Genomic DNA, 16975 nt, shown 5'->3' with positions numbered 1-16975 from the left:
TGTTTAATCTGACTGAACTTTTCTGGTCTTAGATCATTTAAATGTGCATACAGCAGGTTTTGAAGTTAAATATTATTTATTTTCTTTCCCATACGTGCCCTTATAATTGCCCGATATGTTAAATGTGTTATCCTCTTTTTACTGCTGTGGCCTCTATAGGCTCTATTAGTCAGTTCATGAGAGTGATTTCAATTTCTTCAGTCAGACGTTAACATATATTTCCTTACTAGTGTTAAAATTATTGAAGTTTTCTTCCACAAGCTTCTCATAACTCTTTGCTGTATTTCTGGCCATTCCTGCTGACAGAACTGATGTAACCAAGGTTTTTTTTTTAGGCTTACTTTCTGTGGAGGCCCAAAATGATCATCCCTGTTTCTTGGCTAAATTCTTATTTCTTTTGCCTCAGATGAACTTAAATGTTGTGTATTAACCATCATCAGCATCTAGATTTCCTCACATTGTGTAAAGGTATGTGAATCTCGACATTTGAATAATCTAATAAAACAAATGACCTAAAAGAAATAAACTTTAGTCTTTCAAAGAATGAAAAAGGGTCATGTGTCATTCACAAGCCCTTTTATTTTGAAGTGTGGCCCTCAACAAGCTCTGTTTTTAGGGGCAAGAAAGCCACGTCCAATTCAGCCTTTAACTAGATCTCAGTTTGGATGCACCACAATCTAAATTTCTGAGTAAACATCGAGGTGAAGAGGTGCCATTGGATTCAGTCTATTTGGGTAATAAGCTAAAAGGTTTGGAAACTACTCATTTGACTAATATAGCTTGTTGAGACTTATTCAAGCTGTTAAAAGTCAGATGATGGTCCCAACTTTCCATAAATATATTTCTCAGGAACAAATACATCTATTATTCTAAAATATCATTAGCTTTTCCCCATAATGTCTCTTTTCTGTAGTCAAATTTGAAATGAACTGAATTGAGACATTGTTCTAGAAGTGGTTAAGTAATCAAATGTGTGTGCTGATGTAAATTATTAGGCAGAATTAGTTAGAAATGTTGAGTTTTAAACATATATATCCAAATATGTCTGCCTTGAAACTAACATCTATGTAAAAAGTGGAAATGTAGTGTAAATGAAACTGTGAGTGTGAAACGAATGATAAAGCTCCTTCTGGCCCAGTGCTTGGTGCGGTGAGTCTCTGATGTTTTTAACTCTCGTCTGAAGCTTTTCATCTTATTTAAGTAATTAGTGAGATAATATCCCTCACCAAGGTTATTATTTTAGCCAGGATTATCATGGTAAGAAATTATGCTATCACCAAATGCCTTGCTGTGCCTCCTAGGTCTACTTTATGTGCTCAGATATTCAATTTGGTTTCCTCTTTATTAAGATCCCCATTAGCTGATACAGCGCAGACAGTCAGTCTCCCGAGGTGAGGAGATTAACAGGCTCTCATACTAATCCCTACAAGCAAACTGCTGCTCCCACAGACAAACCAGACCCTGCTTGTATGTGGAACAAAATCATTTTGTCCGCTGCTTGAGTTAATCTGCAGCTCCGTAATGGCGACACTGGTGTGGGAGCGCTGAATGTTTCCAGCTCACACAGCGAGATAATGTCTGAACATACAGAGGCACCATGGCCTCACATGCACAGTGAGGGTTTGAAACTGTTTCCCAATGCAAAAATTCACACAGACTGAGCCGCTCTTCAGACGCAATTTAATAAATGAACATTAATTAGCCAAGATGTGTTTAATCAGCTGAAGAGATACAGTAAAAATCTTCTAAAAGCCCAATTCATGACCTAGATTACCTCGGTTATTATATCATTTTGAAGTTCAAAATTCAAAGTTTCCTCATTCGTTGTCGTGTAAACTTCCAAAGGGATCAGGGTTCCCATACGGTCTGGAATAGTGTTGAAAAGTGTGGAATTTGAATTTCTGGACACTGCTAAAACAAATAATTAAGGAACACTTTGAAAACACATCAGATCAAGATTGAAGAAAAAAAATGGAAAGAAAAACAAACAAGATAAATGTCCATACTGATATGGAATGGGTAATGTGGTAGAAACAAAAGGATGCAACATCATTTCATGAAAATGAAAATGATCAATCTACAGCGGGCTTGATCAGTCACAAAGAACTTGAAACTGAAAAATGCTGACACAGCACATCAGTCGAATTTGCTGAAATGTCATTGCAGCAGCTCAACATGGTGCTCGGTAGTTTGAACGGCCCCCACATTCTTGTATGCATGCCTGAGAACATCGAAGGCATGCTCCTTATGAGATGATGGAGTCCTGGGGTATCTCCTCCCAAATCCTGACCAATGGATCACTGAGCTATAGATTTATTCTCAAAACCTAACGTCAGTCAGGGTGCAACCGTTTATCCTGTACAGGTCTGTGGGTGCATCTATGGATATGTTTCTCCAGACACTGACCAACCACCAAACCGATTATAGCAAAACACGCTGCAGGCAGAGAAATGTTCACCACAACATCACCGGACCCCTTCACTCCTCTCACAGGAGCTCAGAGTGAAACCCATCTTATCTTCTGATAAGATAGATGTGAGTGTGGGCCTATTGGTTACAGGGCTGGGCATTGGCGTATTGGAGAAGCCCCAAAGGTTAATGGTTTGAGTCTCAGTCTGTCGCTCTGGCTCCCTGAGCAAGACCCTTGACCACAGATTGCTCTCAATGTGCCGCTCAGTGTTGGCAGCACACTGCTCCCTAAAGGGATGGGTGACTGACAAATTTCCCCTCTGGGGGACTGTCAACGGAAATAGGTATTTATTTATATTTTATTTATCTTTGAAAAGAAGAGGGCACCAATGTCGAACCTGCCACTTGTGGTGTTTCTGGCCGATGACAGTGGAGCTCCACAGTGCTGGGTGGTGAGCATATCAGTGCCTCAGGTCCAGCCTCATGAAGTCTGTTTCTAAAGGTTTGGTCAGCAAATATTTACGCCAAAGGCCCCTTGGTGGTCACTTTCTTGGGCTCCTGCAGTACTCATCCTCTTCCTCCTAGCACAAAGGAGCAGGTTCTGGTCCTGCCGATGGGACGGCCCTGTCCAGCTCTCCTAAAGTAACTAGCTGTCTCCTGGAATCTCCTCCATGCTCTTGAGACTGTGCTGGGAGACAAATCAAACCTTCTGCCTACGCAACCTCACTGAGGTCCAGGCATCGCCTCATGCTACCAGTAGTGATACTGACCTGGTTTACATGCAAAAGTACTGAAAAGATGTTAACAAAATGAAGAGGAAAAACAAGTCTGTAGCCTCTATCAGCAAAACTATCCCTGTTTTTTGTTGTTGTCGTCTCATTGTTACCCCTTTAGTCAACTGAGTGTTCATTTATTACCACCGTAACAGCTGACATTCATTAACAATCCCTTCTATTACTTACCTGACCTGATCAAGATATCAGAAGTTTAACTCAGTTGATGTTATACTCTGATTGAAGTGTTCCTTTCATTTTCTATATATACTGTATATTTCCTAGTCACAAGTAGGGAAAAAGAGCATGGAAGCTGTATTCCCTGTTTGGTTTTCTTTGTTCTGTCCTTTTTATACGCTCCTGTCTTTCCTTAGTTCCTTTCTTTCTCAATTTAATTTACTCCCTTACTTTGTTTTCTTTATTCCTCTGATTTTTACGTATTCTGTCCTTTTTTAAACTTTTTTCCTTCCAACATATTTTCCTACCTAATTCCCTTTGATTTCTTTCCTGCCTTTCTTAATCACTTCCTTCTTTTAATCCCTTTTCTTGCCTCTTTGTCTCCCATTCTTCCATTCCTTCCTTCCGTTCTTACCCTTGCTGTCCTTCCTTTCTTACTAACTTCTGTATAAAGTGAACACAAACTTTCAGAGCCGAGGATGTTGAGCTTAAGCTCACATCCATTTATGACTCTGCTCTTCAGGAACACACCTCTGTCTCTCTCTATCCCTCCATTTTGTCTTTGCCCTCCAGCTTTTCTTTGTATTCAGCTATTGTTTTGAAAGACAAAACCCTCTTTCCAGATTGCTGGCTGAAGTTAAGCCGTCTTTTCTTTGTTGTCCTTTTTGTCTCTCATGGTTTATTTTCTGCGTTGGAAGCCAAGCAGGAAAATTATGTCTCTTTTCTGTACTTTAAAAGAGGATTAAAGTCAGGAATTATGATATAATTTCTGTAATCTCACATAATGAGTAGCTAAATACTAAATGAAAACAATTGTTAAAAGATTTATTTCCACATTATTATGATTTAAAAGGAATTTAAACATTTGTTGAGTGAAATATGTTTCAGTAAAGATTCTGCGGCGTTTGATATATATATAAACTCTGAATTCAAACACAATTTTTTTTTTAATCAAACTAATATGTTGTCTTCTCTTGATGCCTTGAAGTTTTGTCTCATCGGCAGAGAGTGTCAAGTCCTTTAGATGTAGCTTTTGCATCTGCCCTTTCAATTTCACACCTCTTCGTAGACTTCAGATTACACATTCACTTCTTTCTGTAGGTGTGGATGTGCGGTGGTCGGATGGAGGACATCCCGTGCTCCAGGGTGGGGCATATCTACAGAAAATACGTTCCCTACAAGATTCCCGGTGGGATCAGTTTGGCAAAGGTAATGCAGCACCCTGTCTGCATGTTGTATGATGAAATGTTTATTCTTTGTGTTTGCCGTAGAATCTAGGCCCTAGGAGAGAGCTAGACACGGAAGAAGGTTGATTGTTGTGTTCCATTATCCTGCTAAAAGAACCAATAAGGACTAACCTTCAGTTTTCTGGAAAGGCCTCAAGTTCTATATTTAAATTTCATAGCATGCCAGAGAATTCATGATGTTATGTACCCTAATGGGGTTTGCAGCACTTTTACTTTAAGCAAGCTTGCTCAGGGTTCCTCCACCATAGTTAACAATAGAATACAGAATGTAGATATTTTAGAAATTATCTGGGGGGATTTGAAGCATGACGTTGTTATGCATTGACTCAGAATATGGGAAAAATTTAGACATAATTTTCCATTAATGTCATTATTATTCGTTTCACGACATCAGAGATACTCCATGTTCATTCCATCTATCGTTGAAGCATTTACCATTTGGGTAAACTATGGAGTAAAATTGATGTATTGTATTTTTTGTGAGAATGTAGGCAGTACTTTTGACCAGTTAGTACTAACATTTAACGTTAACATTTGTTCCTACATATATATGACTGGTAAGTTTATGGACTGAACTCAAATAGCGCTTTTCGGGTCATAGCGACCACTCAAACCACTTTACACAAGAGCCACGTTCACCTATTCCCACTGACACCAATATGCAACTCCTCAGAGTGGAGATTGTGTGGATAAAGACCCAAAGCTAGAGTCAGTTTAGCTATCTTTGGTATCAGAGAGATGTTTTAAATGAAGTCAGAGGAGACACCCAGTATTAAGCAACCGGATTATGTATATTTAGGCTGTGAGAGAGTGAGATAGATCAAAGCATTCAGTAGCTAACAGAAAGGCTGAATAGAGTACAGCAATCAATTATCATTGTTAAATCATTTGTAGATTAAGATCTTTTTTTTTGGAAAGGATTGGATTTGTAAATGTTGGCAGCCTTTTGGAAATCGTAGGTAAGTCAACGATTTGCATTTTCGGGGAAATTACGTCAAGAATAAAGAATCTTTATTGTCATTATGTGTTAACATAATCACATTTTTCATGAAACACTGGCTCAGAATGCACACAAATTATAACATACAGACTCAAAATGTCGTAATCTTTCCAATGTTTTTTTCTTTTTCTTCCTAAAATTAACTGCATATGAGCTTCAATTCCAAGTGCTTCGAAAAGAAACTGGACTTCTCTTGTTTCTTGAAGACATTTTTCCTCTCATGCCAAACGCTTCTTCATTTCCAATCTGAACAAACCTTTTGGCTCAACTTCTTTTTTTAAAAAGAAAAAGGAAACAAAAGAAGTCGAACTGGCTTTTTGTTAACCATTTATGTCCTGGATGATGGAGGATCTATGTTACCATTACACATACTGCAGTTTTAGTAATGCTAGCCACGCTAATCATCCTAATTGTGAATATGAGATATTAAAACTTTTGTATAATGTTAACCTTTTTGTTATTAATATATTTTCATGTTGCTATTATATTCAATCTTACATTACTGTTCAAAATTGGCCACAAAAGGTATTGGTAGATTGACCTTTCACAAAAAAGGACTTAAAATTCTAATTGGTGCATCGATATAAAAAGTTTTTCTTTTAATCAAAAAGTTAGTATTTAAAAAACAACTGTCCAGTTTCTAGAGACTTTCTTGTTAAATTATGTCAGACCTGTTCCCGACTTTATTCATAAGGGGTTAGTCAAAATACTAAAGCTGCCCTCCTAAAACCAATTTTTTTACTATTTCTTGAATCTGGTAAAAATAAGCAACATATCAGTCTGTTGGAATACGGGTAAAATAAATCCATCTTTACTCTGGTAAGATTAAAAGTTAGAACACTTCAGAAACTATTTCACACTAAAACGTCTGTTCACAATACAGGTAATAATCCACACCTGTAGCCGGGAGCTAGCCCAAGAGGTTTTGCTTCCCAAGTGCAAAATCTAAACACCAAAAAAGAACAAAACAAAACCACAGATTTTACATAAATACAGGCTAAAACAACATTTGGGTTTCCACATGAGAATCTGAATATACCCATGAATTAAAGCACACAAACCTCTGTGTTTCGGCATGCAATTAAACAAACGTGCAGGCTTAAAACATGAAGGAAGAATGCAGTGTGGTGTGCGTTCTCCGCTCTCTTGGTGGTCTTTTGTCTATGAGTAGTGAGGTGTGACCCGTGGGTCTTCTTTCTGGGCCTACGCAGGGGCAGCAATCTGCTTCAGTTTCAGAGAATAGAAAATTCTCTTAAAGAGCTAAATCATCTGAGATGTAGCTGAGCACCATTAATTATGTGTAGCCATTGCCTCTCAGGCTGGAACTGGGCTCAGAATGAAGGTTCAGCCCTTCTGTTTCATTCTGGCCAACAGCCTTTGCAGATGGGCCTTAGTAGGATGCCGATGGTTCTGAATTGGCCTCATGTTGCTGATAAATAGGACTGTTAACATATATGATCTGTTAAGCAGAAATTTTTGGCATTGTATCCTTATTTTTCACAGCTGTAAATGTCTTTCTTTGTATGAAAGGCCCAATTGGTTTAATGCTGCTGGCTCCAACTGATTTCAATATCTTGAGATTCAATATAGTAAACTATGCATTTCAATGGTAATTAATAATCTAATGTCATTGTATGATGCAATCATTGCTGAATATGCATTTAAAAAAAACAAAAAAACATAGCTATCACTTCACAAAGCGCTTTGATCGATTACAGAACCTCAAACGCGTGGCAGAGGTGTGGATGGACGAGTATGCGGAATATGTCTACCAGCATCGGCCCGAGTACCGCCACCTTTCGGCAGGCGACATGACGGCACAGAAGGAGTTGCGGAGCCGACTGAGCTGCAAGAACTTCCGGTGGTTCATGAGCGAGGTGGCCTGGGATCTGCCGAGACATTACCCACCTGTGGAGCCCCCTGCTGCTGCATGGGGGGAGGTAAGAGCCGGAATGGTTAGGCTGAGCAAAAGCTCTTTTATAGTTGAACAAATCACCCCTCAGTTATGTGTATATATTGATGTTTAACACACATGTTCACTGTTCTGATAAATATAACAATGGAGACTAAGCAATCAAAAAACGAAAGAAAAGACACAAACATTTTTGGAAAGTTAAAGACTGAAAGAAAAACAGTTTGTGATAAGGATTATATTAGGACACTGCCTCATTTATTCAAATTAAAAATGCTAAAGGTCACGCACAGGCTCATGACATACTGAGCTCCATCTAAAACCCAGTCGGATGCAGCCAAACCCGGCTTCGTGTGGACGGGGCCTTAGTTTGTTGAAGTCCTGATGTGTAAAAGTGAACAGCATGTTGAGGTCAAAAGAGCTTTCTAGGCTTTCAGAAAGAAGGCAGCTTGTGAGTTCAGTTTAATTCAGTTTATTTATACAGCACCTACTCACAGCACATGTCGTTTCCTATAAATGTACATACAGTTCAAATTTATATATATATATATATATATATATATATATATATATATATATATATATACATATACATATATATATATATATATATATATATATATATATATATATATATATATACTTTATGAATTTATGTTAGTATTTTACTGAGTTACTACATATGGAAATGTTAGTGCTAGCAACAACTGCCTTAATTCTAGGACATTTACTCACATGTAGGACTGCATTCAAAACACATTGTTTGTATGGTCCGATAGGATGTTTTTTTTTTTATTATTTTGAGCATCTTTATGTGTGAACTGTGTATAACAAGGATGTTAATTTATATATGAAGCTAGCCAGAATGTCCTGTTGTATAGGGGGAAAGCTTGTGCTTAAATATAAAAGTTTGGTGTGCATGCCAAAATTTATCCATACTGTGGTTTGTTCAGGCCTCAGAGAATGTTATACATTTCAGTAAGAAATACCTACACTTAAATTAGCTCCTCAAATGATCTTTGATTTTTAAGCTTAACTATTGTTAAATAAAGGGATATGTGACACTAAAACATCTATCTAACAACTCATGGTTAACATGTCCTACATCTACATGCCCCAGAAGTCCAGAAACAGTCCAAAATTCAGGGAAAATACAAGAGCTGTACCCCTATTGGGACATTGCTCATAGACCCCAATAGGAGTTTCAGTTTTGTTCTGTTTTTTTAGATTTTCCTTAATCAAATTCCTGCATGTTATTGAGGCCGTTTTACATGTTCCAGAAGAAATACGGCTGTTTAGATGGAGTGCATGTAAAATTCAAGCTACAAATTACTTAGAAGAAATAAGTGATGAGATATGTTTGAAATAATCTGAATTTCGGACCTCTCACTCTCAAGCTGTGGCTCCCATCAGGGGCACTGAGGTGCACAGCCGAGATCCAAAGAAAGCCCAGAGACCTCACATGTGAGCTAGACTAGAATCAAACTTCAAAGTTGTAGCAGGGAAGCTTATTCTACATTTCTATGTATTTCTAAAGATTAGTAAGAAAAGTAAATAAATTGGCTGTATGATAACAACAGTCTGTGCAAATCAAATTTCACGTGTCGATCGATTTTCTTGTCTTTAGATAAGAAATGTGGGCAGCGGGATGTGTATGGAGATCAAACATTTTGTCTCTGGGAGCCCCATCCGCCTGGAGAGCTGTGTGAAAAGCAGAGGAGAAGTCAGCTGGAGCCACGGACAGGTAGCTGCATGCGTATTTAATCAACCCAATACTTTCCATTTGCCATTCTGGATTTCATTTGTCTTGTTAGTTTTTAAATTCACACACATTAAAAAAGTCTTCCAAGAGCTGCCCCGAAAAGGCAAAACCGACTATACTGAAACTTTAAAAAATAAAAAGTAAAAAAAAGTAATGTAATTTACCAGAAAGTGCAGTTAATTCTGAACAAAACATTTGGTCTGTTATCCAGGAAAGACTAAGCACTTCTCACAACTGTATACTTGTAGAACTACTTTTTGCAGCAATAATTCAGTATTCTTCTTGGTCCTGGAGGAATTTTATCTACCTTCGTTTACAAAGGCAATTCATTACGTTTGGCAGACATTTGTTCCTTCACGGCTCTCTTAAGGTCCCGCTGAAGCATTTCAATCAGACCGAGGTCTGGGTTAGGGTTTAACTGGCATTAGATGCTGCTGATGTAGGTGGCCTGTATTTAAAAAATTTAGGCTTATTCTCTAAATTTTCAATTTAGAAGACCATTTAGAAGTCCAATGAAAATTTAATTTATGATCAAATTTTGAACATTTTTATCCCAGACAATTACGGACAATTTAGATGACATTTAGACCCATTTTCAACAAGAAAACGCTCAATAGGTTTAGTGCTACCTTTGATTTTGTTCTGTGCAGGTGTTGACGTTTGGTTGGAGGGAAGATATCCGTGTGGGTGAACCCAATCACACGAGGAAGGTCTGCTTTGATGCCGTCTCGCACAACAGCCCCGTTACTCTCTATGACTGCCATGGCATGAAGGGGAATCAGCTTTGGCGATACAGAAAGGTGCAGAGATGGAGAAATGCTGTAATTTGACTCTGTATATGAAATCTTAAACGAATCCAGGCTATGTTTCAGTATGATAGTGCTGTGATGCCAAATATAGGTGCTTAAAGTGACTAAGTCTCATATTTTGACCACAAAAAGAAAACAAAAAAACAAATCTTCATCTTTAGAAATAGAAATATATAAACTAAGTGTTAATCTTGATATTGTTTACATGGTCATTTTGGAGCCTGAAAAGATCTTTTCACCTGGTTCGATCAACAGAAAAAGAGTAGCTACTTTTACATGGACAAAAGTAAAGCATCATGTAAACAACCCAATCAGAATATTGTGATCAGATTAAGCTCAATCGGAATGAAATTGTATTACGAATGAGAGGGGTGGTTTATGGCGATTGATAATCTGATCAGCGTGCATATAAACGCTTGTCAGGATCAAGTTATTCCCAATGTAGCAAACTGACCCGAGTATGCATGTGTGCATGACCTAAACAGGACGTATTTCCGTGTTGTTGAGTGCCGGAAATATGATGGGAAGCAAAACTGTTGGGTCCAGATTCAACCTTACTGTTCGAAAAAAATAAAAGAGCTCAAAATTGTTATTTACTTAGTAACGTTTCAACAGTAATTACAACATTGTGCAAGTCCAGCCGGGGCGCTCAGAAGACAAACAAACTTATATAACACTGCTGTGTTTACTATTTTTGTAGTTTAGCAAAGACAGAAGTACTTCTTCTTTGTTTAGTTTTTTTTTTTTAGGGGAATTTGATAACTGCACATATCAGAGTGTTTCTATTCTAAATAAAGCCAGATGCAAATATATGCACATTACGATCGGATTAATTGATTGTGTGCCATATAAACGGTACAAATCAATTATTTAATCAAATTCATTTTAATCGGATCGTGACATTTTATGCATGTAAACATATTGTAGTGCCATCTGTCGGCAGTACAGCAGAACTTTCAGAAAGCAAGATGGCAACAATTGATGCAGCTACTGTCTCGCAGTAAAGTGACGGCTTGGCAGGGTTGAACACCAGCCCGATCTACTGGTTTAGGGTTACTTAAACTCTTTCTTTTCGCACCCCCGCTGGGCGTTGCTGACTCTCTTGGCTCCGTTGTTTCTCCTTGTTTCCTCATCGGATGCTTGCGCAATATTGTACTACTGGTCAAGTTGTTTACTGGAGCAAAAACAAAGTGTAAAACACATAAATAACATAATAAGACAACAGGGTGGGATTATTTGATCGGAAAACCTTTGTATGCCATAAGAGTGAGCTACTGGCAGAGAGATTTATAAAGTCATAGCATGTGATTAGGCCTTTTTTTAAAAGAGCAATAAGCTAAATTTCACCAGTAGGTGCGCTGTTGAGCAGTGTCTGTAGACCAACAAGATATGTAGCAAGCCACGCCTCTCTCTACCTCCAAAATCTAAGCCAGACCATTATTATTCATGGAGGTGAATAACAATGGTAATTTTACAATTTTTTTATTCAAAAAAAGAATGCCCTGAATGCACACGATGATCACGATGGGCACCAAGCACTCTGGGCTGCATTAGACATTACACATTAGGCATTAGTCATACCATATTTAACCCAAAAAGATACATTTAGTTCTCAACAAAACTATTTTTTAGTTATTTCTATCTAAAATAATGGAATTTTGCTTATTGCTCCTTTAAGCATACAATCCCCTTGGCTGAGTCTGCGCTTGTCTGAAGGTTTAAAACAGAAGGATGTAGCTTGAGAAGAAGGAAGAGTAATCAAAGGTCCTCTAACGGCATGGCTGCTTTGCTGTCCTCCAGGATAAGACTCTATACCACCCAGTCAGTAACAGCTGCATCGACAGCAGTACCAGCGAGCGTCGAGTCTACATGAACACGTGCGACCCCACCTCTCTGAGCCAGCAGTGGCTGTTTGAGCGAACCAATGCCACCGTGCTGGAGCACTTCAACCGGGGCAGCGACTGAAGTCATGGAGCAGCGAGACGAGACATCTTCCAAGGAGAAGATCATCAACGGTGATCGGCTTTGTTCAAGTGAGTGACACAATACATTTGGACAACAAGAAAAGAAGATGTATCCAGAAGTCATATCATTTGGATGATTTGCATGAAAGTTTACTTATATTTAAATCTCTGTAAAAGAGCTCATAAAAGAGAAGGTGAATCCCTTTCTCGTGCTCACAAACCTGGCCAATGAAAGTGATTTCTACTTTTAAAGCATTTCTTTGGCAATTAGTTTTGTTTTTAAATCCTGGTTTTCTCTTAAACTTATCTCTGAGTAAAATGAAACATAATTGAAAAGCATTAAGTAAAGTAAAAATGTGATAGTCCAATAAATAAAAGACAGTATAAAAATACCCGTAAATATATTATATAAGATTATGTAATCCATGGTATCCTAAAGCATTTAAATCAAAATTTGTATTCATTGTTTGTTTAAATCATTTAAATGTATTTCAGTACAAGCTGATATTATTTTATATGTCTAGTGCTACAGACTATCATAAAATTAACTAAACCATCAATAACACCTGCCAAATAGAGCCTAACATTGGGCACAGCAGGCCAGCTGTTGGCCAATCACCCCGTCTATAGCAGTTTTAGCTCCACCCAATGACTGTGATGGGTAAAATAAACAGATAAAGTAAATTCAGTATATGATGCTGAACAGGACTATAACATAATAAAAATACTGCAGCAATAAAACTAATATGTATGATGTAATGTATAGTAAATTCAGTTAATATAATATTATCATAAAGTAATTAATTTCTATTAATAGTTCCACGTTATGTGTTTAAGATAAAACATTTATTTATTTAGGGTAACTTTTAGGGAAACTAAATGTCTTTCCTACATGAGCTAGCAAAAGTTTATGCTTTATTGCTTCTCAACTAACAGAAACTGGTCTCCTCAAGATAAAACGTTTAATGTTTCATGGACATGCTCGTTCTAAGATTATTGTAAATACTGCTTGCAGGGTTAATTCTCAATGTCCATTTAACTTTGTAACAAGTTAATTTTTGACATCTTGAAAGTTTGTTTCAGCATGAGAGAGGGTAAAAAAAAAAGATCCTAACCTTGTTGCTTGTCTGTTTTCAAGATAAGACTGGAAGTTCCAAGACAGAAGTTTGCTGCTTCCCGATCTTTTCCCGTGGTACAGCAGAGATCCAGCGCCCTGGCTGACAGCTGAAGCGTTGTTCAGACCAAACGCCTCGACACCCAGAATCCAATCATACAGCTCAAGCTTGTGATGTGGAAGGAGGTAAAAGAGAGACACGCTTCCCTGAACACCAGCTACTCTTCACTCAGTCAATCTTCTGCCCACTGAAATTCACTTGCCAAGAAATATAGATAAAAAACTGATTTAATAAAAAAAATATCTGAAATGTGTTCTGTCCTTCTCCAGGGTGGGAGGACCGCAGCGAGATCTGTTTGACCTGCGGGAAACCTGAAAAGCTTTCAGAGACTTTCAAAGACAGCAAACATTTGCTGAGAGGCACACTCCTTTCATTAACAGAGTGCATCTGTCTGCACAGACTGGTGAATCTGAGGGGTGATTTGTTCTTTTGCATTCTTCCGTCTTGTATTTTTCTATTGTTGGCATGTTTTGTCATCCATGGTGCTAAACAGCTTTTAAAGCAGAAACTGAAAAATTGATTCCCTCCTGCCCAGTGAATCAACACATCCTTTTTTAAAGGAGCGACATGTCTTTTTTTTTTCATCTCTACAGTAGAAATGTAGTTGTTTTCTATTATGTAATAAAGAACCCAAATCAGAGACATAGAATTCACTGTGTTTGTGTGTTTTGCCACGCTTCACTCTCTGGAAATAAACTGTTGGCATTTAGACAGCTGGAAAGGAAGATATAAATACAAATTCTAACAGGGCAGAAAGGATTTAAAGTTGATTCAGCTTAATAAAAGTTTAGTTGGACCTGAAACTTAAAAGTTTAAGGCAGTGAAAACACAAGACATGGATAAAGAGGAATGAGACCTGCAGGGAATGAATAAAGGCAAGGAAAAATTACAACAGCTTGACAATTTGTAATGAAACCTAAGGACTACACATGGAATAGAGAACAAATGGAATGGTACACCTCTGCGACTCGTAGTAAATCCTTGATGATTAAGCTGAATTGTTGCTGTCAAGGGCTTCAAGGGGGCTCAGTTCATAGCACTGTTGCCTGCCTAATGACCCCTGGAGATAAGCACTGGCCCCCAACAGGACCCTGCAAGGATAATTAAGTAAAGCCCGTAGATGGATTTTTGTTTGTGTCAGGAAAGTAAGTGAACCAAGTTTCTAAGATTCTTGCTGGGAACATATGGGCTAATAATTATATTTTTCTTTCTTTAGCTGGGGACTATGGTATGATACTATTGCAGGCATAAATTGAAAGCTAATTGGACTTTGTCCTGAGAATGTTCCGACACCTATCCAAGAGTCTTAGTCAATAGGACTGATTGCAAATGATGTTAGATTTGCTCAAGCACCAGGGATTATAGCTCGAGTTGCCCAGATTTTCGGACAGAGTACAAATTTAGAATGGCAAGATCGGCAATTATTTTGGAAGATGAAAACGTCCTGGGAGCGTCATCTCAACATACTTCAATCAAGAAACACAGCCCAGAACAGCTTAGACGTTGCTTGAAATGTGGAGGCCTGAAGGTGCGCGGAAAGAAAGCAGTATTAGTAGAAAGGTGGGAAATGCGTTCCTTTCCTCTTGCACAACGGATCAAACGTGAGCAAGAAATCCGCTGAATCTACGTAGAGTAATAGATAATACAAAGGAAAACATTGTTTATATTACTGGCTTATTCCCAAAAAACAGATTTAAAAAAGCTTATTTTCTAAAGCTGTAAAGTCAATTGTCCCGCTGTAATAAGACACATCACATCTGGCCTTCACACAACCCTCCTCAGATACAGACACAGACAAGCTCACATACACACAATAAAGCCTCTGCTGACAAGTAAATAGACCACCAGCCCATTTTATAGACTTGTTTCAGCACTAGTGTGCGGTGTGTTTATGATAATAATGTTGAGGGATGTCATGGATTCTTTTTATTCTGCTGACAAAAAAAGCCAAATAAACGTACCTGCACAGATGTTGTAGTCGCTGGCATTGGTTCTGGGAATTCAGTTGTTGGCCCCTTACCACCGACAAAATGTAGACAGCAGATATAGGCGTCTTTGGCCAAAGTTTCAACAGTAAAGCCCTCTCGCTTCCAAGCTTGTGTCCAACGTTAACATTTCTTGGCATTCCCTTTTGGGGTTTAGGAACAAAAATGATCAAGATCACCATATCACAAGTCACTCCAGCAGATACTAAAGCAGCAGTGTTTTGTTGATACCGCGTGCGTCGGGGCGCTCAATGTTTGTCTGAATCTAAAATGGCCATGGTGCATGCACACTCTTCTGTTCTTAATGTAGCCTTTTGATTTCATTTACAATCAGCCCTATTTGGCAGGCTCAGAGATTAGCAACCTGGAATAAACTACTGCTTAAAGCTGTGGTTGGTATTCCCGTTCAGAAACATTTTCTGCTATACTGGGTGATAAGAAGAATTGCTGCACGTAAAAGATACACAGCTGTTTAGAAATTTTTACAGAAGTGCGGCTTGATGGGAATGTATCTGATGAAGCAGGGGAGCTAGCTGAGCACTCTCTGTTCAGATCGCACGGCTACCACGGAGAGGAGGAAAGGAGGAGGCTTGGCAATTTATCTTCACAACATCTGGTGCGTAAATACAACAACGATCAGATCCTTCTGTTCCCCTGACCTGGAATATCTAGCAGTTAAGAGCAGACAATTCAAACTTGCTAGATAGTTTTGCTCTTCTATGATAAGTGCAGTGTACATCCAGCCGAAAGCTAATGCTAAGTCAGCCCTTGAGGAGCTTTACTGCTTCATCACCAGTCAAATGAACAGTAATCCAAATGCTGCTGTGATCATTGCTGGGGACTTTAACCATGTTAATCTAAAGGTTGTGCTCCCCAAGTTCCATAAATTAATTAAGTTCCAACCAGAGACAATGATATATTAGATCAAGTATACTGTAACATCCCAGCAGCATACAAAGCTGTTGCTGCTCCTCACTTTGGTTAATCAGACCATATATCTGTGGAGCTGATTCCTGCTTACAAACCACTGCAGTTTGTAAGCAGCGGGGGCCAGACCTGTGATAAAAAATGTTTTTTTAAGGTTGCGACTGAGGAGTCCGGCTCAGCTCTATTGGACTGTTTTGAAAACACAGACTGAGATGTGCTTAAAGTGGATTCTGACTTAGAAAGTTACACATCATCTGTGCTGTCTTATATCCACTTCTGCACTGATGCTGTCCTACCCAAGAAGACAATCAGAGTATTTGCTGACCAGAAGCCATGGGTAGACACCACAGTGCGGTCCCTGCTGAGGGCCCATGATGGAACATTCAGATGAGGAGACAAATTGGCCTACAGCAGAGCCAGATGTGAACTTAAAAAAAGGCAAAGCACAAGTACCACTTTGACAGCAACAACCCACGTGATATGTGGAGAGGCATCAGAACCATCACGGACTACAAATGCAGCGACCAGAAGCCCAGCAGTGACCCAGCTCTCCCTGACAACTTAAACAGCTTCTTCGAACGCTTCGACTCTCCAAGCTGCAGGGAGCCTGAACATTTTCCCCAGCCAGAGGAGCACCATTAGCCTCTCGTCCTGCAGCTGCATCAAGAGATCTCCTCCTTGAAGGTCAACACCAACAAGGCTGCAGGTCCAGACATGGTGTCAGGTCGGACGCTTAAATCATGTGCTGACCAGCTAGCCGCAGTTTTTCTGGATATCTTCAATCTGTCCCTGCAGCTCTCCGCGGATCCTGCCTGTCTAAAAAACATCCATCATC

The 16975-nt window shown here is 38.8% G+C and overlaps 1 protein-coding gene across 1 annotated transcript in view; it reads left to right on the top strand.

Annotated features, from left to right (window-relative positions):
* LOC105933727 (polypeptide N-acetylgalactosaminyltransferase 10) overlaps positions 1 to 13877 on the top strand; it is a 75858-nt gene extending 61981 nt beyond the window's left edge. The window contains exons 8-14 of the mRNA XM_036142799.1: positions 4461 to 4568; positions 7325 to 7546; positions 9146 to 9262; positions 9931 to 10080; positions 11890 to 12122; positions 13192 to 13353; positions 13498 to 13877. Coding sequence (XP_035998692.1) covers positions 4461 to 4568; positions 7325 to 7546; positions 9146 to 9262; positions 9931 to 10080; positions 11890 to 12054 — 762 coding nt within the window. The 3' untranslated portion in view covers positions 12055 to 12122; positions 13192 to 13353; positions 13498 to 13877. The remainder of the gene's footprint in view (positions 1 to 4460; positions 4569 to 7324; positions 7547 to 9145; positions 9263 to 9930; positions 10081 to 11889; positions 12123 to 13191; positions 13354 to 13497) is intronic.
* The last annotated feature ends 3098 nt before the right edge of the window (positions 13878 to 16975 follow it).

This window comes from Fundulus heteroclitus, chromosome 11, assembly GCF_011125445.2.
Source record: "Fundulus heteroclitus isolate FHET01 chromosome 11, MU-UCD_Fhet_4.1, whole genome shotgun sequence".
Taxonomy (NCBI): domain Eukaryota; kingdom Metazoa; phylum Chordata; class Actinopteri; order Cyprinodontiformes; family Fundulidae; genus Fundulus; species Fundulus heteroclitus.
The sequence above is the reverse complement of the archived record's forward strand: the minus strand, read 5'-3'. Positions and strand labels throughout refer to the sequence as shown.